Below are 25,622 nucleotides of genomic sequence, written 5' to 3'. Positions count from 1 at the left end.
TGCATGAAAAAAGTCTCAAAGTCATTGAGAAAATCTAGTGATAAAGCCATCGTCAAATTGGGAAATGCTTTTTTTTTAATGTTCTAATCTCCGTTTTAAGGTTCTTAGCAAACAATGCTTTACATCATCTTACAATCATGCAAGTCCTTCTTTAATTTGAATTTCTCATCAAAACTGACTTCAAACTCTACTGCCATAATCCACATTCAATGAACGACTACTGCTATTTTCCACATGCTTTTATTACTAAAAATACTGCATGTTCATCAAACTGGATTAAAATAGCTGTAAATATGTTCAGCTTGTTCAGTGGGAGAACATATACATGTGTCCATAAAAAAAAAAAACAATCAAAAAAAAACTACCGCTAACACTAAACCAGGGAAATAATGTTGATTGTAAATTGGCGTGTTTTAACAATAACAACAACATTATATACATCACGGCCCTTTAAGTAGTCATCATGTCTCTCTGGTGAAGAGAAGAGATGGACAGACGAATGGATGAGTGGATGCAGGGATGGATGCTGGTGCTGGCTCACTCTGTAAGCGTCTTGCTTTCACAGGCAGTACTGCTGTAGAAAAGATGGTTCAGACTAGGCACAGTTTGATCAAAGGGGAATGCTCTACTTCATTTTTGCAAGAGTGACAAAAAAGTGAAACCACTGATGCTCATAGAAGTGATGCAATGTCAAATATTGCATAGCATTTCCTGATTAAATACTTTGTTAAATAAATACTCTTTTTAAAATAATCAAAAATCTCAAATGTCAAATGTGTTGCCTGTATCCAAACCAAATGTAAAATTTCACAGGGATGGGAGTTAATCAGTGTGGTTATCTTTTATTTTCTAAAGTCTGATGGCAGTAAGTGATTAGTAACATGCAGCACACATAGTCTAACACCAAACAGTCCACCTCAGCAGCTTTGACCTTTCCCACTTATTACTCATTCCAGCTCAACACAGAGCAAGGCACAGTCTGCTAAAGCATGTTAGGAAAGCTATAGCTTTGTCCACATAGACATTGTGTAAGCCTGGATGTGTAAAATAGACTACCAACAATCTATGCTCCTTATAGGTTAAACATCATAAAATGCTCCAGGATTTGAACTCAAGACCTTGCTTTAAAAATTTTGATGACTGATAGTTTTGGGACTTTTGGTTTATACAAGTCTGAAATCACGCAGGGAAATGTCCCCACAGTAGTCACTGATGCCACTGACATCAAATAAACGCTTTAGAAAATGTATTAGCTTGCCCAATTCCTTCATTTGAAGACTGCAATATACTACACAACTTGAGTCACGGTTTGCAGTCGTGACTAGAGCTGCATCGATTAATCTTGATTCAAACACCCACATCTTATTTCTAAATAACAGCGATTTGTTTATTAAAACTTTGACAAAGTCATATTGAAAACATTGAAATCTGTGTTCATGCTGCCACTGACACAGAGAAAGAGCAGTTGTCATGTTTAGGTATGAAACAGCTTCACAAACAGTCTTTTCAACCACACAGTATTATTTCTAGCTTACAACCACTCATATTATCACAGGAGTACTGAGATCCCGTCTGAAACAATAATCCCATCTAAAACCAGCCTAAGCTGGTTGGCTGGTCTTAGCTGGTTTAAGCTGGAAATAGTTGGTTTTTAGAGGTTTGAAGCGTAAGTTGAGACAAATGGTCCCCCTTTATTAAATACTTTGAAAAATATATTTTAATATATATAAATATATTTATATTTATATATTTATATGGTTTAAAGTTGGTGTATATATTTATGTATGTATATTTGTCTAAAACTCTAGTTCTTTTATGATGTTATCTAGACTGGTATTCTGAAAGTGTGGACTTGTTTTTAATTTATTTATTTACTTATAATGAAGTTGTACCTCTTCTGCAACCTCTTTCAAACTCTGTTTTTTGACTCAAGATTACATGGCCTGATTATTTTTTTTTTTAATTCCATGTTCTTGGGGGTGGGGGGAATGATTGTAAATGTAAAAATTCAAAAAAAAAAAAAGATTGTTTGATCTGTTGTGTACAAACATCTGACAGATGTCTTTAAGATGTCAGTTGTACAAACATTCTAAATCATAAACATCTAATGACATCCAATGAACTTCTATTTGACATCTGATAGGTGACGTTCTATAGACGTATTGCAGATAAGCAAATGCTCAAAAAAAGCAGAATACAGACATTGAATGGATGTCTCTGTGATGTACGTGTGCTATCAGGGAGCCAGCTCAGGCTGGCTTTAGCTGTTTTTTTTTTTTAGCAGGGATAAAAGTTTATAGTTAGGATGTAAGCACTGATGTCTATGGTAGGGATCAAAATGGAGCAAACCATTTTTTGAATGTAATTTCCACTTCAAACTGGTGCATTGTTTCGCCACTAGTTGATGACAAGTGATACATTTGTCATCAAATCATTCATTCAAGAGATTCGCTCAAGAACAATGATTCATTCAGTCACGGAACAAGTGAATTATTTCTGACTTAATAGATAGAGTCACTGAGTCATTCATTCAAACAATTTTGTTAAAAAATAATTAATTAAACATTTTTGAATAGAATGTCACAGCCTTTAGTAAATTACATGTTATTTTGCTTAGTTCAGAATCATGGAAAAATTGTGATTTACAATTTATCCAGAATCATGCAGCTCTAGTCTTGACAAGTTGACACTAGCTGCCTAAAGCAAATGCAAATTTGGGTTGGCAGATTTCACAGAAAATTACATGGTGTATGATGGGCACAGATGTTTTTTATTTTATATATTTTTTCTTTTTCAGACTATAAATCTGTCCTGTCAAAAGATATCAAATTTTTGAGCAATTTTACAACACATACTGTTTCTGCGTGAATTTGTTGCGTTTTCGTAACAACACATAAGTTTGTTCCTTTAAAATCTGTTCAGATTTTAAAAGTTGTGTAGTGTATTACAGCTTTTAGAGAAATGTAATGAATGATGTCTTAGCTTGCCAGCCTTGAAAACCATAAATATGTAGATAAAACAGTGAGAACGGCTTTTAACTACAGAAATGCTCTTGAAGCATATAGTTGTGCCAAACTAATAAAATGAAAAAGTCACATTATTCTCTTTTCCAACAAATCACAAAATAACAATTATAAACATAAATTAAGGTTCACCTTGTACCGATGCAGCTGACAAGCTAGTGTTGAAACAAAAGCAAAACAACGGGACTAAGCTGAATTAGCCTGGGTTAAAGGGATAGTTCCCTCCAAAATGAAAACATACAGAAAATCAATAAAATCAAACAGGTTTGGAACAACAAATGCACTGTAAAATACAATTAGTTGAGTCAACTTAAAATAATTTGTAACCTGGCTGCCTTAAAATTTTAAGTTCAGTCAACTAAACAAAATCGAAATGTTAAATTATACTAAGTGACAACTTAGATACTTGAGTTGAATCAACTTCAAATTTTAAGGCAGCTGGGTTACTTACCCATCTGTTAAGTTTAGCAAACACAAATATCTAAGTTGTTACTTAGTACAACTTAACATTTCAAGTTGAATAAACTTATTTTAGTTGACTGAACTTAAAATTTTAAGGCAGCAGGGTAACAAATTATTTTAAGCTGACTCAACAAATGGTGTTTTTTCTTTTTTACAGTGTGGGTGAGCAAATGATAACAGTGTTTTTACTTTTGGGTGAACTATGTCTTAAACTCTTAGGGAGTTGTCCGTAGCAATTATAAACTGTCCCAATAACATCAAGCAACTGCCAATCAGAGATTTTTTTTAGAGATGTTTTCTGACATCATGACATCTCTGAGGCAGGGAGGACTTTGTATTGTGTAAATATACATCAGTGCAGTGATGTGATTTAGACGCCGATGCAAGCAGCAAGAGAAAACAGCACAGCTGGGTTATAATCAGTAGGGCTGGGATCCTCTTTAATAGTGTAAATTTCGGACTTGAAGACAAGTTTGCATAATACTTTACATTGCACAATTAAGAATTTTCAATTAAAAATAGACTGCTGAAAATTCCACCCTCACTGCACTTCATAACCTTAATGCAAATCCATCCTCCGGTAATGTCAAATAGGGGAACTTGAGTTTTTCATGCACAGGATGCACTAACTAATTATTGATGTTGCACAATAAAGAGACAAATGTGATTTTATTGTACTTTGAAAATTACTCATTAAAGAGTTCTTTGTCAATTTTATGAGATGATGAAGGGGAATTGAAAAGAGGACGCTGATTGAAACTTTACACTTTTTTGTAATACTCAACTGCTGACGTTGTTATGCTACATGATCCGTCTTTGCTTAAATGACACATTTCTACTATCCAAATACTGACACATGGCTTATACAATCTCACATTTAGATTCAGACAAACAGATCGATTTCCCTGAAAGCAGCGTTTGTTTGGTACCAAACAGAGAATCCCAACCCTAATTTGGTATTAAGCTTTTGTTTTCAAGTTGGAAAACATAATAAGATCATATAATCATGTGCAAAGGTTAAAAAAAGGAACAAAGTAGGTGAGTACTTCACTCCTTAATGTGTGTGCCTATATTTTTAGGGGCTCATCATAGGGGTTCGTCCTTGGTTTAAGGTTTTAGATGAGTAGGGGAAGGGGGGCTGCACTACCTGTGGACAGGCAGATGCAGCCCGTTGAGGGGGGGTAAAGGTTGGTGGTACTCCAGCTGAGCAAGGAGGGAAAAGTGATCGGAGGGGATGTGCGGGTGGGGGCAGCCGGTTATGTTGTTGTCCTTCAGCCACTGAGTCTCCAGTGGACCCAGAACGCCCAGAACACGCATGTGCGTCTTAGAGAAGAAGATGTAGTCAATCACACCCTACAAAAAAAGGAGAAAGCAAGTTTCAAAAAAGGGTAAAAAAAAAAAAAAAAAAAAAAAAAACTTCCAAAAAGCAGTTTAAATGCAGCTTCAAATGATCCCAAAGGCGGTTGTAAACAATCTCAGCCGAGGAAGAGGAGTCTTATCTAGCGAAACGATGGGTTATTTTCATTTTACAAAATACATTTTATATACTTTTTTATGTCAAATGCTCATCTTGTCTTGCTGTGCCTGAACTCTGTTTTTTTTTGGTTCATGACAGTTGAAAAACTTCCATCTCATGTTCTCCCTCAACTTCAAAATCATCCTATATCACTGTTTTACCTTTTTTGTTAAGGGTGTTTGAACTTCTTTGCATGTTCACTTTGCAAAGACTGGGTTTGTACTTCTGTAGCAATGTAGGATGATTTTAAAATTATTTTTGAAGTTGAGGGAAAAAATACGATGGGAGTTTTTCGACATACCCTAACTGTCTTGAACCAGAATACACAGAGTTCAGGCAGAGCAAGACAAGACAAGCGTTTGAGGATAAAAAGTGTTACAACCGCATTTGGGATCGTTTGATGCCGCATTTAAACTGCATTTTGGAAGTTCAAACTCGGGGCACCATAGGAGTCCATTTTAAGGAGAAATATCCTGAAATGTTTCCCTCAAAAAATATAATTTCTTTACGACTGAAGAAAGAAAGACATCTTAGATGACAAGGGGGTGAGTACATTATCTGTAAATTTTTCTTCTGGAAGTGAACTTCTCCTTTAAACCCATTTATACATACAGAAAAATCATGATAAAGCATAATGTTAATGTGAATTCACAAATGCTACGATTCAATTAAATAAATACACATGCTATGTAGGTTTGAATATTATTTAGATGTGTGTAGTTTATAGTGCTGTCAAATCAATTAATTGCGATTAATCGCATCCAAATTAGAAGCTCGTGTATACATAACGTGCGTGTGCTGTGTATATTTATATGGACATATGTAGACATATATTTATATGTATATTAGGGCTGTCAGTTTAACACGTTAATTAATTAGTTATGAAAACAATAACACAATTCAAATATTTTAATGCAGTTAATGAGCTGGCCACGCCCACAGACCTGTATTTCATCTTATATTTCATATAGAAGACTGCTGACAAATATGATGCAGGACAACAACTCCACAAATGCAGTTATGCCCTAAAATTCAAGATATTGGTGCAAAAAAATGCCCCGTATGCATTTTGTCACAAAATCACACGGGCAGCAAGAGCAATACGACAAGAGTACTGTTTTTTTTCCCGATCTCACAAGCTTAAATGTGATTTTACACAACAGTTAGGTGAATAAGAAGTTGATATTGTGTTATATTTTAAACAACATATTGTGCGTTTTTGCTCAATTTTTCAGAGAATATACTACCTTTGAAGCCATAGCAGAATTGTTGTGCATCTCTGAGCAACACAGTGGTGTTTACTTTCTAAATGAATCCGCGCTTTGAACGAATCGTGTTAACCAGTGATTCAAAAGCCCACTGATAAAGAGAGCCATTTACTTTATTCCTGAATGAATCGTCTGTTTGAACAAATCGAATGAATAAATGAATGACTCATAAAGAGTCATTTACTTAAAGACTCATAAACTATTAAAAAAAATAGTTCACCAAAAAAAAAAAAAAAATTCTGTCATTTACTCCCCCTCATGTCATTTGTGGAACATGAAAGAAGGTATTTTGAAAACTGTTTTGGTTACCAATGACTTTCATCGCATGAACAAAAAATACTGAGATGTTTCTCAAATTATCTTTGTTTATGTTCCAAAGTTTACGTTAGGCTGTTGCAGCCTAAATGTTTATGTGTAATAAATTCTATGTTGAATTAAATAAAATGTCTTTATAAAGCTACAATTTGTAATTTCTACTTTCTCATTTAACACAAAAATAGCTGTAAATAATCTTTTGTGGGTATTTTCACAGTCAAATGTATTTTGTGATTAATTAGATTAATTAATTGAAACATCATGTAATTAATTAGATTAAAAATTTTAATTGACTGACAGTGCTAATGTATATATACACACATACATGTTTATATTTAAGAAATAAATGTAATGTATTTATATTAGTGGTGTCAAAATTAGCGCATTAACGCAGGCAATACATTTTTTAATTTTAAGGCATTAAAAATATTTAATGCAATTAACGCAGGGGCAGGGCTAGGTTTGGCCACCCCACCCACAACCACTAAAAAATTGCATTTATTTTGGTGCAGAATGTAATAAATAGCACATCAAACGGGAGACTTTTCTTTAGACACGTGTCACCTCAGCGTGAGGCGCAAGTCAAACGAGCGCGGAAACAGTACTGGTGATAAGGAGCTTCAGTAGAACATCAGTGAACTGCGGTCAGATGAGATGTTGTCTGGTCATATATCAGTAAGCCAGCCGTTATACTGTGAGCGTAGCTCTTCAAGTGTACGCACAAATATGTCGGCGTGCACAGTATGAGGCTATAGCCTAATAAAGCACTGTATCATATTCAAACCCAAATGAAACTACGAGTATGTAGTTAGTCGTAGTTATGTCGTCAGTTAAGTCATGAAATTACAAAAAAGCTGCCTTAAAACTGTGCATGTAAGTGTTTATTATTTAAGAGTCACATTTTAAGCAGTGTCAATTCCCCTTCAAGTTGAAAAGCGGCAGCTTTTAAAAGTAACAGCAGCCAAAAATATCCTAATAACCAACCGCTGTGATGTCTGTTAATGAAAGAACAAAACTAAAAAAAGAGGAAACCAATAACTTTTGTAGCTTTAAGCTTTTTTTATGATAACTTTATTAAATTTGGCTATATTTTCTTGCTGAAGGGCACAATTATTATAATGGGCTTATGTGAAGATTGTTTAAAGTTAAATTACAAGTCTAATAAATGTTAAATTGAAAACTCTCAATTATACTGTAATGTTGAATGGCTATAGTCAATGGTTAAATATTAGGAAACAAAAAATCATAGAGACATCAGCTGGTATCAGTGATACATACCTGGTACCAGTCATAAAAATAAAAAAAAAGATGGCATTAAACAAATATCAAAATACTTCCTTCATATTGTTTCTACATTAATTTGAAGACTGAATGTGAAATTATTGCAAATTAAAAATTGAAATGTTAGGTGGGTTTATTCACGATTCATTTCAGAAAAAAATGTGATTAATTAGCTAATATTTTTAATCGACTGACACCACTAATTTATATTTATATATATTCTAAATCATATACAAATATAAATATATATTTGTAAATATTTATTAAATATATATATTTGCATTTGTGTATTTATACATATAAATATACATAGCACGCACACATATATTATGTAAAAGCTAATTTTTATTTTGGATTCGATTAAGCGTAATTAATCGATTTGATAGCAGTAGTAGGTTACGTGCATCTCAGAGGTGCTCCGTTCACAGTAAATGCTGCTCCACACAAACCGTTATCATTTAAATGTGTTGAGCATCTCAAACTCCATCCCTGCATATTGCTGTGAGTTTGGGTTTATTCAGTCATTTGGGAAGGCAACGAGCGCCACTTCATCAGATTTGTAAGGTAAATCATTTTTAAACCAATGCCAACACAGGAGAATACATCATTATCTTTCTAAATATGTTAACTGTTCATCACAATTTCAAAATAAAAGCTCAAACCCTCACCCTGAGTTTAGACATTTCGATGGCCACATATTAAAAAATTAGTGTCTGTAGCATTTACATTACCGCTTTTGTTACAATACATGATGTATTTTTGCAGTTTTGTTCAATAAAACCATGAATACTTGCTTTTGATACTTTTTTTTGACCCAAAGGTTATTGTTTACTTAGGTCTATTTTCATTAACTAAACAAAAAAATTAATTATAATTATCCGATTACTTGATTAATCGATTACCAAAAAAATCATTAGTGACAGCCCTAAAATAGATAAATAAAAATATGTGACAATAATATCAGGATCCAGCAGCAGCCTTATAAGCACATTGGTTTCAGTACAATACAATAACGAAGCAAGTCACGATTCACTGAAATTGTGAAACCTAAATATCCACTCACCTTGAAGTCATAAGTGTAGTTGGTGTAGGGCATGATATTCCCCTCGTAGGCACTCTTCAGCTGGAAACTGTGTGTGATGCTGCCATCGGGCTTGCCGTTTTTGCCGTTGCAACTGAAGTTGGTTAGACAATCGCTGTAACGCAGTTCCTTAAAGTCTTTGTGATTTTCTGCAACTCCACCATTACTCAGATACTCCACCACACCTGTGAAGAAAGGCCAGGAAACCTAGTAATGTTGAGACAAGAGCTTCGCACCGAATCTGAGGCAAAGGTTTGTCAATATTTCTCTTAGGAATGACATTAAAGGGTAATTCACTCAAAAAAAAAAAAAAAATCGTCATTTACTCACCTTCATGTCATTCCAAACCTGTAAGACTTTTTTTCTTCTGTGAAACATAGAAGAAGATATTTTGAGAAATGTCTCAGTGGGTTTTTATCCATACAAAGGAATTCAAAAGATCACCTGCATTCTTTAAAATATCTTCTTTTGTGTTTCACAGAAAGTCATACAGCTTTGAAACAACATGAGGATCAGTAAATGATGACAGAATTTTTATTTTTGGATGATCCATTACTTTACTATTGCGGCAGGTGGACATAGCTGCTTATCCTATCCAACTATTTTTTCTTGTAAGAACAGACGCAGCCATTTGTAAATTTTAAGGGTCTGGCTTCCGCTCTAATCCACACCCAGCTATTTTTAGCTGTACAAAAACTTGTTTCGCTTTTTGATATTAAAAACTGGTGTTTTATTAATTATGAACACACTGGTTTGCAGTGCAAACAGTTTTACCATTTACTGCACGTTGTTATTGCTTTCATTATTTCCCTAAAGCAACTAATGAACCGAAAGTCTCGCCCGTAGGCTTACTTCCACATTAAAGAATAGGGTGGATATAAGGAACCAAAAAAGCACTCAATGTGTGCAATATTATATCTTATTTCTGCGCGTAGATCTCTTGAACTCATCTTATTTGGAACTTACACAATAAGAATTGCCTAAGTGAGTTCCCCATTCCCTCTAACCATATACCTTCAACAAGCAGTTCCAAACATGACTTACCGGAGTCTGGGAGGGAGTTGAGGTCAGCACAGAGGACGATAGGGATGGCGCTGGTGTCTGACGTGGGCGATGCAGAGCTCATGGGTCCCGATGCCCTCTCAGCAATGCTCTTCAACTCAGACAGGAACATCATGGTCTGAATGAGCTTCACATCGGAGTACTCTGGATCCCAGTGCATGTGGGCATTAGCTACCAGCAGGAGCTGTTTCTCTGATGGCTGCTTTAAACCTGCATTATAACACCAGTAAAATGAATAGAATGAAAATATGTCACTAAGCAGGAAGCAAATAGAGCTGTATCATCTAAATAAGACAAAGTCAGTGCTTGTAGTTCAGAGGAAGTCAACAGCTGAATATAAACAGGAAATGCTGTTTTCAAAGTGTAATCAATATCGCAGTCTTACGAAAACTGAAACATTATAGATTAATTCCAAGGAAAATTAAAAAAAAGAATATGCTGAGAAAGAAAAAATAAAGCAGAACTCATCAAAAAGCATGTATGCTTAGGAAATTGTATTAAGCTGTATTGAGGCAGCATGAAGGAAATAAAAAAGTATGTTATCACTGAAATCCAACCTAGCGCTCAATTCAACCATAAAGTTTTATGTATCAGAGCGCCACATCACTACATTTTAATAGACGTTACTGTTTTATTTTCTTCAATTACAGATACATCTTCTAAAACATTCAGAGAATGCTACTGATGTTATTTTCAAAGTGGTTAACATCTTGATATCAATCAATTTTCTTAACTTGCCACACATAGCAAAAATGTAAAAATAAAGTCTAATAAATAAATACTAATATGCTCTATGTTTAATCATTTTTGGGCTCAAAATGAATTGTAGTCACATATAATTAATTGTGTTGTTCATGAACTTTAAATCATTTTTAGAGTCATCAGTTATTATTTTCCCCATGTGAAAAAAAAAAAAAAAAAAAAAAAACACTTTTTCACTTTTCTGTGTAAGTGCTCCATTTTCACATACTAATTTTGTACTTAATATACTAAAAATTATTTTTTAAGAACATCTAAGTGTACTCAACTGCTATTTTAAGACATCATGAATGTGAACTAAAATGTGCTTTTAACATACTATCTCCGTATTAAAAAATGATTTTCTTACCACTTGTAGTACACTTGAACCCATCTTTCATACACTTTTATATATACTCATCATACATGAAAACAGAGTTTAAGTGATTTCAAATCTAAGAATAATATTCAATAAATGTATACCAAATGTATTTAGAATGTATTGCCCACATATTTTTATACATTAAATAATTATCTTCAAACGTATTGTAATTATTTTAATATTCCCTTTATATGATAAACTTAACTACATGTTAACAGTCTCTTTAAATAGTACAATCAAGTACATTATTAGCAGGGCTTGACATTACCACCAACCCGCCAAATGCGGATGGATTTGTGACACGGTCACTCCCACACTGGCCACTTTGGAAGATTGAATTTTATAACAGAGCTCGACATTAATGCTTGGATTCTTTGAAGGGGCAAGTGAAAGAGAATTTTACTTAAAAAATTTGAGTTGTAAAATTTGAGTTTTTATATTTATAACATATAGCCTTTTTAAGCAACATGACATGACAGGGAGGGTGCAGTTTTCCCTGAAAACCACAATTGTCAATTTGACACTGATATTATACAAGAGTTCAAAAGAGTAGTTAATATATATGTTAGTACAATATTGGCAGTGTTCACTGTTTTTGCTCGATTTGGTTAACAAAAAGAGTTTAAAACAAAGATAACAGCAGAAGAGTCATGTATCTCTGAGCAACACACAGCTGTGTTTCGTTACTGAATAATTCTGTGTTTCTAAATGAATCATTTCTGTCAATGATTCAGTGGTCCATACATAAAGACACTTAGTTCATTCTTGAATGAATCATCCATCTGAACAGACTTGCCAGGTCCCAGAAAAAAAATTCCAGCCCAAAGCTTACTCAACCCCCCCCCAAAAGGGATGAAAACTAGCCCAATTTTTGCCCTGTCCAATCACAGCTGACAGCAGCTTTATTTCATTAATGCCCTTTAAAATAAACTTTTGATTTTATTTATTCTAGACTTGTTTATATGTAGTATGTGCATATTAAATTATTTAATCTGCATCTTATTTTTTCTTTGACTCTTTCATTTTAATTTTCAGCACTTTTTCATAACAAAACTTAAAATTAGGGATGGATGATATATCCATAAATTATTCTGACAAGACTTCTTTCCATATCATATTAATATTTATCAGAATATTCATTTACCATTATTCTGGAAGGAAATGCTTTGAGAATGCATGTAAACACACACACACACACACACACACACACACACATATCTATCTATATATTAAATATATTTTAAATATAAATTAATTTAATACAAAAAAATTGCATTTTTATTCTTGTCAAATAAGATGATGCACGACAAAACTGTATGTTTGCTATTAAAACATGGATGAAAAACAATTGGGTTAAATTATATTCTAAACAAATAATAGTATAATATTAGCTATATTTCTATTAAAATTTATTCGGATTCGGTTTTTCAAATGATATGGTGAAAAGCTCTCTCGGAGATGCTCTGGAGATAAAGTGTGATGCGGAAATCACTGAGAGTTTCATGCATGTTTGCGTGTGTGTAGGAGACACGCAGAACATGCAGACATAGAAGTGACAAGCTTTGACTGGCTAAATACATTTTAGGATGTAGTTATATAAATATAGTCATAAAAAACGTAATTTCCCAACAACAAAATTGTGGCCAGTGAAAATGCTGAGTGGCTAGTAAATTTTAGAAAACCACTAGCCACAGTAGCTGGTGAGCAAAAAAAGTTAGTGTCAAGCCCTGATTATTAGTTAGTAATTAGTAGCACTTTCCCACACACATTAAAAATTATAGCACTTTAAGTACTTTATGCTAAAAGTTTACTTATTGTTAAATTCTGAATTTTAGTACACATTTAACCTACATGTGTTGTACTTGTAATTAACACTACTGTATTTTTCATTAAAAAAAAAAAAAAAAAGTACCACAGTTGGGAAAATGTACTTATAGCGAGTATGCACAATGCATAGTTTTTTAATAAAATTCCTCTGTATATTTTTGCGGTAGTATACTTTATTTCAATGTACTAAAATGAGTTTTAGTATTACTAGAATTTATTACTTTTTCCAAGTGCACTAAAGTAGAAATGTACTTTTAACTAGTGTATTAATAGTGTTTAACTTTCAGAATTTTATTTAGCACAAAAAAACTAGGAATGTACTACAAATGTACTTGCTTGCATTTAAGTGATTTTAGTACATACTTTATTTTTACCTAGGATCCTCTCATGTAAACATTTTTAACTTTGTGATCTACTGCCATCTACAGGACAAAGCTAAACAGAAGGCATGTCAGTGAAAAAGAGGAAACCTAAATTGAGCTATTAAAGTGATATACAGTGATACCATTCAAGGTCCTTACCACTAGCAAACAAGTCTTTCTTCACCTCCAACAGGACAGCTACTCCGATGTTATCTTTGGTCATGACTCTGTTCAGCATAACCTCCGAGCCTTCTGAGTTTGCCATGGCAACCTGATTGAACTCCACTGTGTGTTTCTGCACCAGAGCAAATCTAGAAAGTAAAAAAGCACACAAGATGAGCTTAATATCATTTCACTTCAAAGCTTGTAAGAAGACAGAAGGAGGTACTCACTTCTCAGTCTTAAAGAATACAGCACAGCCATCCACATGTTTCCGCTCCTGTTCTGACACAAGTTTGGCACGAGACTTTGGACAGAAAAAGCCATCATATCCCCGCTCTTTCAGTGTTTCCAGAAAGAAAGCGTAGTACTGCTCTGTTTCCACCTCCTGCACATGAAGTTGAAGACATAAGAATTAGAGCAAAATACACAAGTCAAGGGAAATGCATTGTTTTAGCATATTTAGAACAATATATATTAATTCACCATATTAGAAATTACAGGCATTAGTGTTGCACGATATACTGGTATTTAAAAAGTATCGCGATAAACTGCTTTTAAAAGCGGTACAATTCAGCATTTTACTAGTACCTGTACTTTAAGAATGTATTTCAATAAGAGCCGTATTTCTGCGAGTCTGTGTTAGTGAATGGCGCAGATGCGAGTTTGTTTACTGACGGCTTTTTTTTTTGTTGTTTGCTCACTGTTGTCAGCCTCTGTCGCCTCAATATAGGAGTACATGAAATTTTAATAAAAAATATATTAATATATTACTTAATGTAAAGATAGTACTACTACTAATACTACTAAAATATATTATTAAAACAATGTTTAAAGGATTTTTACCAGAAAAAAATATTTACCAGAATTTATTTACCAGAAAATTGTAAATACACAGCACAGTATTTCTGAAAAAAAAAAGCCTAAAATATAAGCCTATAATTAATTCTTTATCAAATCTAATAATCTTTTACAAATTCATCAGACATACTTTTGATTATTAAAATGTAATGAAATGATTAAAATAGAATCCCGAAAATTAATGGAAAACAGAGATTCACAAACAAAACTGAATTTGAGAAAAATAATAAAACGTATTTCATATGGCCTTAAAAACTTAATTTTTTGTTTAACTTTTAATAAATCGCTGTTAAATTCTGCAAGTTTTTTTTTTTTTTTTTTTAATATGACCATTAAAATAGAGTCTAGAAAAATTAAAATGGAATTTAGGAAAAGATAAAATAGATTTCATAGCACCCTCTTTATTTCATTTTTGTCTTTGTTTATTTATTTTTTATTTTTTTGTAGTTGTCCTTTAGTTTGTTACTTGCATCTAGGTTCTTATTATTAATAACAAAATCTCCTTTTGGCTCGGTAGTTGTTCACCATAATCCTGTGTAGTGGCACTGGCATGTGATTATAATTTTATTATTTTATTTTTTTTAAAGGGGGGATGAAATGCTTTGTTTTAATAGATAAAATAACTATTATCTCCATTTGGATCATCTATTATTAAATTACTTTTCCCATTTTTCTGTTTTTATCATAGCATTCAGTAGTAGTATCGTGATGTTTTAGTTAGGTATCGTATCAAAGTCAAAATTTTGGTATTGTGACAACACTAACAGGCATGAGAGGTACACTAGCATTTAATTGTTTAGGTCAGTAAGATTGTATTTTGTTGAAAGAAATTAATAATTGTATTCATCTGAATTAAATTGATCAAAAGTGACATTACACAACATAACATTATAAATAAATATATTTATAATGTTACAAAAGACTTTGATTTGAATTTTCTGTTCATCAAAAAATTCCCCCAAAAATAGATTACAGTTTCCACAAAAATATTAAATCAACACAACTGTTTTATCAGCATTGATAATAACAAGAAATGTTTTTTGAGCCACAAATCAGCATGATTTCTAAAGAATCATGTGACACTGAAGACTGGTGTAATGACACTGAAAATTCAGCTTTGCCAACACAGGAATAATTATATTTTAAAATATATATTAAAAACATGTATTTTATAAAAGGTAAATTATAATAACATTTCACAATATTACTATTTTTCTGTGTTTTGATCAAATGAATGCAGCCTTGCCTTGGTGAGAATAAGACACTACTTTCAAAAAAATCTGACTGATCCCAAAGTTTTAAATAGTAGTGCACACATTGCAAATTGTAACTGAGATTTTGTTTTTAATTTTGGAAACAGGAGCTTCATACCTGCAGGCTGATGATGTCAGCATCACAGTTAGTGATCTCCTCCATGATGCCCTTCTTCCTGTACTCCCAGTTAAGGGCCCATGAGGGACAGTAGCCGTACAACTGTCTTGTTGCATACTTGTCACACAGTACGTTGTAGCACATTACTGTGAACACAGCTGGACGACACAAACATTTAATATTAGCTTTGTTCCTTGCTAAATCATGATTTTTAAAAGCCAGTCATGGATGCTAGTAGGTACCTGTGGGCATCATTTGGTCTCGCTCCCTCAAAGTGATCCAAGGTCTTTGGGGGAGTTGTTCTGGGTGGACTAATATTGGGAGAAGAAAAAGTAGAAATAAATTAAATGAATAACACATCTGTATTAATAAGCAGCTATGTACCTGTCCCCATTATTACCTGCAAGATTGTCAAGCATGTAATTCAACAACTTCCTTGTTCCATCAGGCTCCTGATACAGGTTGAGTATATCTTGGGACAATGGATTACCTGGGAAAGAAATTAAGAGTTTATTTGCAAAAACAAATAATGCCATTTTTACTTATTTTCAGAAATCATGCTTTTTTTTATTGTGCATTCCAAGTAATATCAATCAAACTGCAGTTGGGTTGTTGACTGAAAGAATGTTTTTTATAAATCAAACGTTTGTTTTATAGCAAAAGCAGATAGTTCCAACAGTTGTTTTTTTTTTTTGGCAAAAGCAGATAACTCAATATCTAATGTTTCAGAGATAAACAAAAACACTTGTTTAATCTTTGCAATCTCCTCAGATGACAATGTAGATGCCTAACAAACGTTGATGTGATCATAGACTGTATTAGAGGTTGACCGATATTGGATTTTACAGATACCGATAACTAGGTTGGACCACACTGGCTGATACCAATTAATCGATCAATACTTTTTAAAATGGACACTGATTGGAAAATAACTGAGCCATACTTTGTAAATGAATACAAATATTAATATTAATTATATATTGATCATTACAGTTAGTTCATTGTTCATTAATGTTAACAAAAGCAACTAAAAAATTTTAAATATATCAGTAAATGCTGAAATTAACACACTCTAACAAGGAACAATACTTCTATTCTACAGCTTTTATTAATCTTAATGTTACAAATGGACTCATTGTAAAGTGCTACCATTACAGCAACAATCAAGCTAAAGATGGCCATCTTTACATATCTACACGAAGGCCACAGTATTGAAATCGCATACATATGGATATTGTGTTCTTTCACAATTTAACTGCTTCTATTCTAGAACATTTGTGGTTATCTAATCAAAATACAAAACTGTTAGTCTCACAACGGGCAAAAGTGCAGCGCTGCGTCTAGAAGAGCTCGCAGCTTTCCGGTATCACACACACTGGACGCATCACGTTCAATTCAAGCGGCGGTCTACAAGACTTTATTTGATCACCAAACGGGCAAAAGTATACTGCTGTCTCCACTAATGCAGCATCTAGTCAACAAATTCATCGCTTAGCAATGACATGAAAACATGCATTATAGTTTCCTGTACACACAGTTTCATTGTCGATGTTTTAAATCCGCCTTTGAAGTGTCCCGCCAATCAACTATCGGTGCCGATTATTCGGCAAAATCGATACATCGATCGACTTCTAGACTGTATGTTCTTTTTTTGACTGTATGGTTGTGATTACACACAATACAGGGAGCAGCTTTTCCCTCACCATTGTAAGACGCTGCTTTTGCAAGTTTCTGTTAAAAAGTTTCAAGTTTTCTTTTCTTTTCACAGGTTCATCAAGTTTGTCAAAATAATCCAAGTTCTATCACTTTTAGTTAGATTTGACAAAACTCCTCTAATCTAGCGCGTCTTTTCAAAGTGACTGGCATCCTTGTTACCTGCCTGGAATACAGCGCACTGATTTGCTAAAATGGACATATCGGCTTCTGCTCACAAACAGCAAAGGTGCTTGTTGGCTTCTACACTAAAAGGTAAACTTGTAATGACTTGAAAGTGGACAATACCGGCTTTTTTGACAAAATGTGTTTAGGGTTCAGTTAGGTGTTGGGCGATACGCTCAATTTTCATATTGTCCTATCGTCAGCCTGTGACATCGCCGATACACAATATTATCGTGCTAATTTATTTGATTATTTACTTAATTAGTTTCATTGTCTGCAAATGAACCAACACCAGCATACAGCTAAAAGCAGCCTAATGTTTTCAATAGGACTTTTTTGTGTTTAACATGATAATTTAATAGAAACATTGTAAGTTACTAATGCTTAAATTTCCATAGTTATTCAAAAAGCAGCTAAAGAAAAAGAGCAAAGAACATTTACGTTATCAAAGAACATAATCGTTGACTAGCCTAGACTAGCATGAGTTTATGCACTTTAAAAAACACTCCTGGTACCATAAGTGGGTACAATAATTACATCACTGTATGATGAATACATTTCTTACCCCTTATTTACACTGCACATGTCTGTGGCGCATAGGGGGGACGTTCCCCCCAAAATTACTGTGCCCCCCTTTTCCTCTCCCTCCTTGCTGAACGGGATCGATTTTGAAAGTGAAAGTAAAACAAATACAGCGCGCACAAGAAAGCTATTGCACGCTTTGGCGAACGTCAGCAACTGCACGCAATTACAGATTGCGTGCTTCCCACCCGAAACAACCCCTCCCGTTCACCGTGATTTGTGCCTTTGTGTTTAAACCACCCACCCACTATCGGCACGACCCTAGTTCTGATCGTGCTATATGTGGAGAATAACACACAACACTCATTTTGGCAGTAAAGTGGCATTTTTCAGTTTTTGCAAATTAACTATTCAAATATTGTTTTCAGGGCTAATGAAAAAATATTGCATGCTTGTTCTGCATGTACTGTAATACAATAAAAAAATAAATTAAAAAAAAAAAGTCTAAAAATGTCTACCTTTGAGGCCAAGGGTTTGCAACTGGAACAGCCGGCCAAGTTCATAAGGCAAAACTCGTAAACAATTGTTGTTCAAAAGCAATTCCCTGGAAAAATACACAAAGTAAGAAACAAATGTGACCATATAACAAGGTGTCTGTTCAGTCTAACTTGATAAAATAGTTTAAAGCAAACAAAAAATCCTAAACTGTTGATTAGACACAGTTGATTAGAAAATATAATTCATTTTAGCTTTAAGGGTGACAATGAATGCAAAATTCACTTTTACATATTGTTTGAACTTAAATGTGTCTTGGCAGTGCGTGTACACAACCACCCTATAATGATAAAAATCCACCTAGTGCTTTTTTTTAATTCCCAAAAATCATAAGCACTTTCTCAGAGCAAGCCGTTCACAGATTCTAGACACAAGGGTCAGAACAAAGCAGTTTTTGCTAAAAAGGTGTTCCTGAAGGATGGATCAGTTTGTGATGTTTGTGATCCAGATTCACCTCCAAGAGAAGGGAGTATGAGTTTTTTAGGAATCTTTGCAAATTTCCATTCCTAATAATGTGCTAGTTAGCAAGTTCCACAACGAATGCAGCTAAAGTCAGCAGTCTCACACCTTGTCTACACCGGATAAGAGCGACAAGGCGTGACAAAACACTGTAGAACTCATTATGATCAGTGAAACTGTCTACACTGCGGCACGACACGACAAATCCCCGGCTGCTGCCTCATTGTATTTATGATGTACTGACACAAAGTTCAAATGATTTGCAATGGTCGCTTTGTCGCGTCCACTACACTACATAAAGGTTGCCTTTGTAGAGCATTTATAAAGGTGTTTGTTAATTACTTAAATAATTTTTGAGAAGTTATATCTGCATGAATAAGAATGGTGACTAACGCAAGAACAGAAGAGAGGAGCAGTAGCTCATTATCATTTAAAGGGACATGCACTGAAACGGGTCGCTGTGAACAGGGCCGTTTTAGATAAGGTAAAAATGGTGTTGAGAAATTGAGAAATTTTAACCAAAGTATATTATAGACTTTTCATAAAAAACCCCAAAGAATTATACCAACTTGTTCAAAATGAGCATCCGATGTCCCCTTTAAAGGAAGTCCACTTCCAGAACAACACTTTACAGATAATGTACTCACCCCCTTGTCCAAGATGTCCATGTCTTTCTTTTTTCAGGTGTAAAGAAATTATGTTTTTTGAGGAAAATATTTCAGGATTTTTCTCCATATAATGGACTGATATGGTGGCCTGATTTAGAACTCCAAAACGCAGTTTAAATGCGGCTTCAAACGATCCCAAATGCGGTCGTAAACAATCCCAGCCAAGGAAGAAGGGTTTATATACTTTTTAATGTCAAATTCTCGTCTTCCCGACCTCTGTTTTCTTCTGTTCATTACAGTTAGGGTATGTTGAAAAACTTTTTTCGAAATACCCTAACTGACTTGAACCAGAATACACAGAGTTCAGGCAGAGCAAGACAAGACAAGATTAAAGAGTATGAGATTTTTTAAACGAAAATAACCGATCGTTTCACTAGATAAGACCCTTCTTCCTCAGCTGGGATCATTTACAACTGCATTTGGGATCGATTGAAGCCGCATTTAAACTGCAATTTGGAAGTTTAAACTCGGGGAACCATATCCGTCCATTATTTGGAGAAAAATCCTGAAATGTTTTCCTCAAAAAACACAATTTCTTTACAACTGAAGAAAGAAAGACATGAACATCTTGGATGACAAGAGGGTGAGTACATTATCTGTAAATTGTTGTTCTGGAAGTGGACTTCTCCTTTAATGGAGTAGAAAGTCCAGTTGAGTCACATCCTTATTATTTTTTATATATATATTTTGTCTATTTGTAATGCGATCTAGGAAAACCCAACAAATGATGAAATTTTACCTTTTTTAGGTTTTGATACCATATGAAAGCTGGGTTCAAGCCCTTTACAAATCTTTTTATTTTGTACATAGCTTGAACGTAAAAAAAAAAAAAAAGTTATGGCTATCTTAAGTTGGCTGATAACTATGATTTTCAGGAATGGAATTTTGAGAAGAACAGGTTTAAAGTGAGACGGCTTTCACTTCTACTTGACGGGTTTAACAAGAGCTGTCTGTCAAAAGCACTATACTGTATCGTTACACAAACAGACTAACGTTACCCTGAAGAGGACAGTTTTTGGTTGTTTATCATGAGCATAGTCTATGGCAGAATGATGTCTTTCAGCTTCAATTTTACTGCGATTAAATCGCCTGCGATAATGAACGCGATACAGCGTAGCCTGTCAGTGGACAGCGGCTTTGTAGTAAATGCTGCTACATCTGAAAGCATGTGCTGGAGATTTACTACTGATTACACAACCGGTAAGATTGCTTAGTGATCGTTAAGTGAGCAGCTACTTCAGATTGCGCTCCACCATCTCACAATATTAAAAAATAAGTAAATAAAATAAAACTTTGCGTACAGTAGTTTACACAGGACTAGTGGAGAATGTGCATTGATACATCTTTATTAAATGTGCTACGTGGTTTATTTTGATAAGTTAACTGTTTTTGTGGTGTCCAGCGAAAGCATCTCCGCAGCATGTTCTTAACATAAAAAAAAGACATAGTCATTTCTGCTTGCTGCAATAAATCGCTATTTTTTGGCACTAAACAAGTGAATTTTGCCAATATATTTTCAGAGATGATACACAAGATGTTACAGAATAATAATTTAATGAAAACCTAATTTTGACAAAAAAAATTGACAGTCAACCTATTTTTCGAATTTCCTGAAAACGTCCCAGCGTGACATCCAAAGGGTTTTTCCAGATCGCGTCACATTTTAAACTGTTAGTTGTAAACAGAAAAAAAAAATAATGGCACTTGTCTTTAGGAACCTGTAATAATGTTGAAAGTTAAACTATTTTCATTCTGATGGGAATCTGTAAAGATTGACCGATTTGTTACGTACCTGAGAGTCACCATGTTGCCGAGTTCTGCTGGCAGGCTGCGTAGTTTGTTGGAGGACAGGTTTAGGTAGACAAGATGGGGTAGTTTTGCGATTTCAGGTGGAATCCGGCTCAGGTTGTTGTTGTTGATATGGAGAGCAGTCAGATGGGTCAGCGTCCATAGTGAACTGCTCAGACTTCTGACCCGCCCTGTACCATGGAAGCACAGACAGAGTAAATTTTTTTTTTTTTTCCAAATTTCCCACAGAACACACATACTGATATATGTATATATTCAGCAATGGAAGTCACTTTGGATAAAACCATTTGCCACTTTTTAAGTAGTTCAGTATAAGTAGGTATTCATGTTAACTGATTTTTTCAAGTAAAGGTCTCTGCAGGAAAATAATGGGAGCTACCAGCTTGGGGTGTTTTTTTAGATCAGGGGTGCCCAACCCTGTTCCTGGAGATCTACCTTCCTGCAGAGTTTAGTTCCAACCCTGAACAAACACACCTGTTTGTAATTATCAAGTGCTCCTTCAGATCCTAATTAGTTGGTTCAGGTGTTTGTTCAGGGTTGGAGATGAACTCTGCATGAAGGTAGATCTCCAGGAACAGGGTTGAGCACCCCTGTTTTAGACCATGTTACCTGATTGGATGATGTCATAGTGATGGTAGGTTTAGGGGTGGGGTCAGGTAATGGGGATCATTTTCATTGCATGATTTAGAAACACCCAACAGTTTGAAAACGCCCACTTCTGCCCTGCAGAGACCTCAATCTCGATTTACTCAGTAATTTCTCTAATGTCAATATACCTTCAGCAGCACATTCATAAAAATAAGTTGGTTTTATGAATTGAGGCATAAAGCTGAAGAATTGAGGAATAATAACTAACCAGAAATCTCCAACTCGGTCCAGTGTGACTTCTTCCCACTGGCCGCTTCCTCGGCTGACATGATGGTATATAATCTGCGTGGGTCTGGAGGATCATATTTTTCCTTTGGCATGCCTGTTAATCTGAAAATAATAATTAGTCACCATTTCTCATAGTTACAGTATGTCACTAATTTTTATAAAATATTTGTAAGAAATCATCATAAACTGAGAGAAAGTTGAAAGGCTGATCTATGAGCCACCTGGCAGTGTAATCGTAATAGTGGTCAGTTTAGGAATGCTGTGAGAGTGACTCCCTCTCAGACCAAACCAGATCCCCCTTAGACAAACGGACATTATGTAATCATGATGTAAATCAGACAACAAACCAACAACTGTGCTTGAACTTGTACAAAGGAAAAACTTCAGTTAAACATGAGTTAAGAATTGCTTAAGTTTAATTTAAAAAGCTATAAAACAATGTGTCTATATATATATATATATATATATAAAACAATATTGTAAAATATTATTATCATTTAATTAATATGATGATATTTAATTAATATAATTTTTTTAGCATTCTCTGATAAATAGAAAGTTTAAAAGAATAGCATTTATTTGAAATAAAAAGATTTATAATTATTATAAATAGCTTTACTGTCACTTTTTTAGCATTTAATGCATTCTTGCTGAATAAAAGTTAAAAGTTTTTTAAATCTTACTGACCCTGAACTTTTAAATCATAGTGTATGTAGAAACCAGGCCAACATGAGAGACCCTGAGTGTTTACGGACAGACAGACAGCTGATGTTTACACTGATACATCGAACTGTTTGAGTAGTTGATATCTCTCATGCCCAGCCAAAACATTACGGCAGTTGAGGGCACTGACAGAGTTTAACTTAGTTGAACCTTGGAGATGTCGCAGTAGTTTTTTAATTTGTTTTGTGTTAATCAATCCCTTGCAGCTGTAAAAAGATGAAAGCAAAACCACACTGTCACATAACGCCCTATTAATAGGTAAAACCACCAGCAAGAGCTTTTAAACAGACGAGTGCCCTTATTTGCCTTGTATAGAAAGAACATGCGGCACGTTGTAATCATTCAGTCGCAGCTGTTACATACACAAGAGCACACTGCCAAACTCTAAGAGCTGTTTGGGTACAACATATCCTGCTTCTGAATGTTTTCTTACATGCAGAACCTCAGGAACTTTATCAATTCTACTGGTCTCTGGACTAGATATCATATTTATATTAGTGTATCACTCAGACCATAATATAGCACTGCAGCTGTATGTCTCAATTCTGATAAACATTGTACATTTCTGCTGTCAACAGTTTTTATGTGTATTTATTTAGGTTTAAGTGTTGTATACATTTATTATTCCATATATTGTATATTAAGTATACAATATGAGTACAATGTGTTTAATGTGTGTACTGTGAATTCTGTCTGAGTTCATGTGTCAAGTGTTGTGTATATTGTCATGTGACAAAAAAAAAAGTTATTTGACTGAACACTGTCGTATAATATGCAAATGAACGCTGAATCACGATAATGACAGCAGAGGGGTTATGTAACCCGCTCTTTGAAGTTACTTCTGCGAATAAAACAAAAACACAAAGTTCCGAGCTGAAACTAACTTAGATTTGTTGTTAAAAACGCCTTCGAAAACATCGCGGTGTTTCGCGTTACAGGTAAAAGCGTGTCAACGACTTAGCACAGTTGTCAACTCCAGTAACGAGGTTTGTGTTATGTAAGACTATTATTATTATCTTGTTCTTGCTATGTCAGTGAATGCACAAAGTTGCTATTTACATGAAATAAGTTTGGTTGGTGAGCTGACAACCACAACATGAAAAGCAGGAGCAGATCTGGCCGTGCCGCCAGTTCAGGCGTTCCTCGTCACCACCAAATACGGTCATCTATTAATCAGGAGAAACTATGCGTTGTGTAATGGGTTGAAACACTGTTCTCTCGTGTTTATTAAGTTACAGCACACACCGTCTCCTTAGCTGATCTTCTGGAGGTAGAGCTGGAGACTGCAGGCGTGTTTGACACCCAAAAACATGAACAACGCAAAAACACCACGCCAGAATGCAGTACGTAGGCTCTTACCTGCATTCGGGAGGTGGGAGAGGAGCTGCTGGTGCGATATGATCAGAGACATACAGACAAACTGCGACCGATCCTCATCCTGAGAGTCGGGCAGAAGGAAGGACAACACTCTGAGCTTCCGCTCCAGTCCACGGTGCCCTTACAACCAACTATAGGAAGTCCGACTCATTTGCGCGAATCGGTTCTTTTGAACAGTTCGTTTTCGATTCCAACAACAGATTTGGCTATTTTACGCCGTTACGTAATTGCGTCACATGGCCCCTGACGTCACAGAGCGTTCTATAAAATCTTATTAAAAACATTAAGACATAAAGACATTTTTCAACCGAAATTTGCATTTACATTAAACAATACTAAGTTTGTTTACATCTTTTGGCTAACGATTTTTTAAAAAATGCTTTATTATTCCAACGCCATGAGGTATTAAATATTCATGTGAAATTACAATAGCTGCCAGAGGAAAGGAAGAAAAGAAAAGACAAGCTTTCAGAGCATGTTTTCAAATTTTGCAGAAACGCTCTTACATGTGTTGACGTCATAATCAAGTAGTGTACGCATATTTGCTACTAGTTTTCGACATTTCTGTTAATTAAAGTAACTTACTTTTCACCCCTTAATTAAAATCCTTGGTTTACAATGCTTTTACTATCAGATCGCTTATCTGTTCTAGGATCGCAAATTCGAATGCGAATTGGACCGGTCAGTTGGTTCTCGGTTCAATGATTCAGTAGGTGAATCGAGAACAACTACTGATTCAGTTCGATTCGTGAATGAACAATTCGGAACTGTCTTGAGAAGCGGTTCAATCTCTTCATTAAAAAGATCCGACTCAAAAGAACGATTCTTGAAATTTTGCTCACACGGTCTCTGAAATACAGCCGAAGTGGAGAACATTTGTGCTCTTGTAAAAATACGATATACAGCTCTAGTTTATTATATGCCTTTAAACGTATATACATATTCTTATGGGGAATTGTTTATATCTGCACAGTTTAACTTAGAATTTATTAACACTTTTTTTTTACCTTTAGCGTGCAGTTTTTGTATATTTTAGGCAGGATTTTT

General features: G+C 34.6%; 1 protein-coding gene across 4 annotated transcripts; it reads right to left on the bottom strand.

Moving 5' to 3' along the window:
• Positions 1-101: 101 nt before the first annotated feature.
• Positions 102-24,726, bottom strand: cnot6l (CCR4-NOT transcription complex, subunit 6-like). 4 transcript variants are annotated; one of them, XM_051109233.1, is made up of 13 exons: positions 24,558-24,726; positions 22,456-22,577; positions 21,583-21,769; positions 18,627-18,712; positions 16,109-16,198; positions 15,951-16,019; positions 15,709-15,866; positions 13,710-13,864; positions 13,477-13,628; positions 9,991-10,218; positions 8,929-9,131; positions 4,633-4,838; positions 102-574 (listed from the first exon to the last, which is right to left on the bottom strand). In XM_051109233.1, the coding sequence occupies exons 2-13, from the start codon at positions 22,565-22,567 to the stop codon at positions 538-540; spliced, it is 1,683 nt and encodes a 560-aa protein (XP_050965190.1). In that variant the 5' UTR covers positions 22,568-22,577; positions 24,558-24,726; the 3' UTR covers positions 102-537. The 4 variants fall into 4 exon arrangements, with proteins under 4 accessions (XP_050965190.1, XP_050965191.1, XP_050965192.1 ...); XM_051109234.1 differs by having other exon boundaries at positions 102-571; XM_051109235.1 differs by lacking the exon at positions 4,633-4,838 and having other exon boundaries at positions 24,558-24,725.
• Positions 24,727-25,622: the final 896 nt, after the last annotated feature.

This window comes from Labeo rohita, chromosome 5 (genome assembly GCF_022985175.1).
Source record: "Labeo rohita strain BAU-BD-2019 chromosome 5, IGBB_LRoh.1.0, whole genome shotgun sequence".
Taxonomy (NCBI): domain Eukaryota; kingdom Metazoa; phylum Chordata; class Actinopteri; order Cypriniformes; family Cyprinidae; genus Labeo; species Labeo rohita.
The sequence above is the reverse complement of the archived record's forward strand: the minus strand, read 5'-3'. Positions and strand labels throughout refer to the sequence as shown.

Bases quoted from the DNA above. Each gene is read 5' to 3' on its own strand.
- cnot6l (XM_051109233.1), bottom strand. From the start codon at position 22,567: ATGCCAAAGGAAAAATATGATCCTCCAGACCCACGCAGATTATATACC. The intron at 21,770-22,455 runs GTTAGTTATTAT...TCCATGGTACAG, and splicing joins GACCGAGTTGGAGATTTCTG to GGCGGGTCAGAAGTCTGAGC. The intron at 16,199-18,626 runs GTAGACATTTTT...TTTCTTTCCCAG, and splicing joins GCAAACCCTTGGCCTCAAAG to GTAATCCATTGTCCCAAGAT.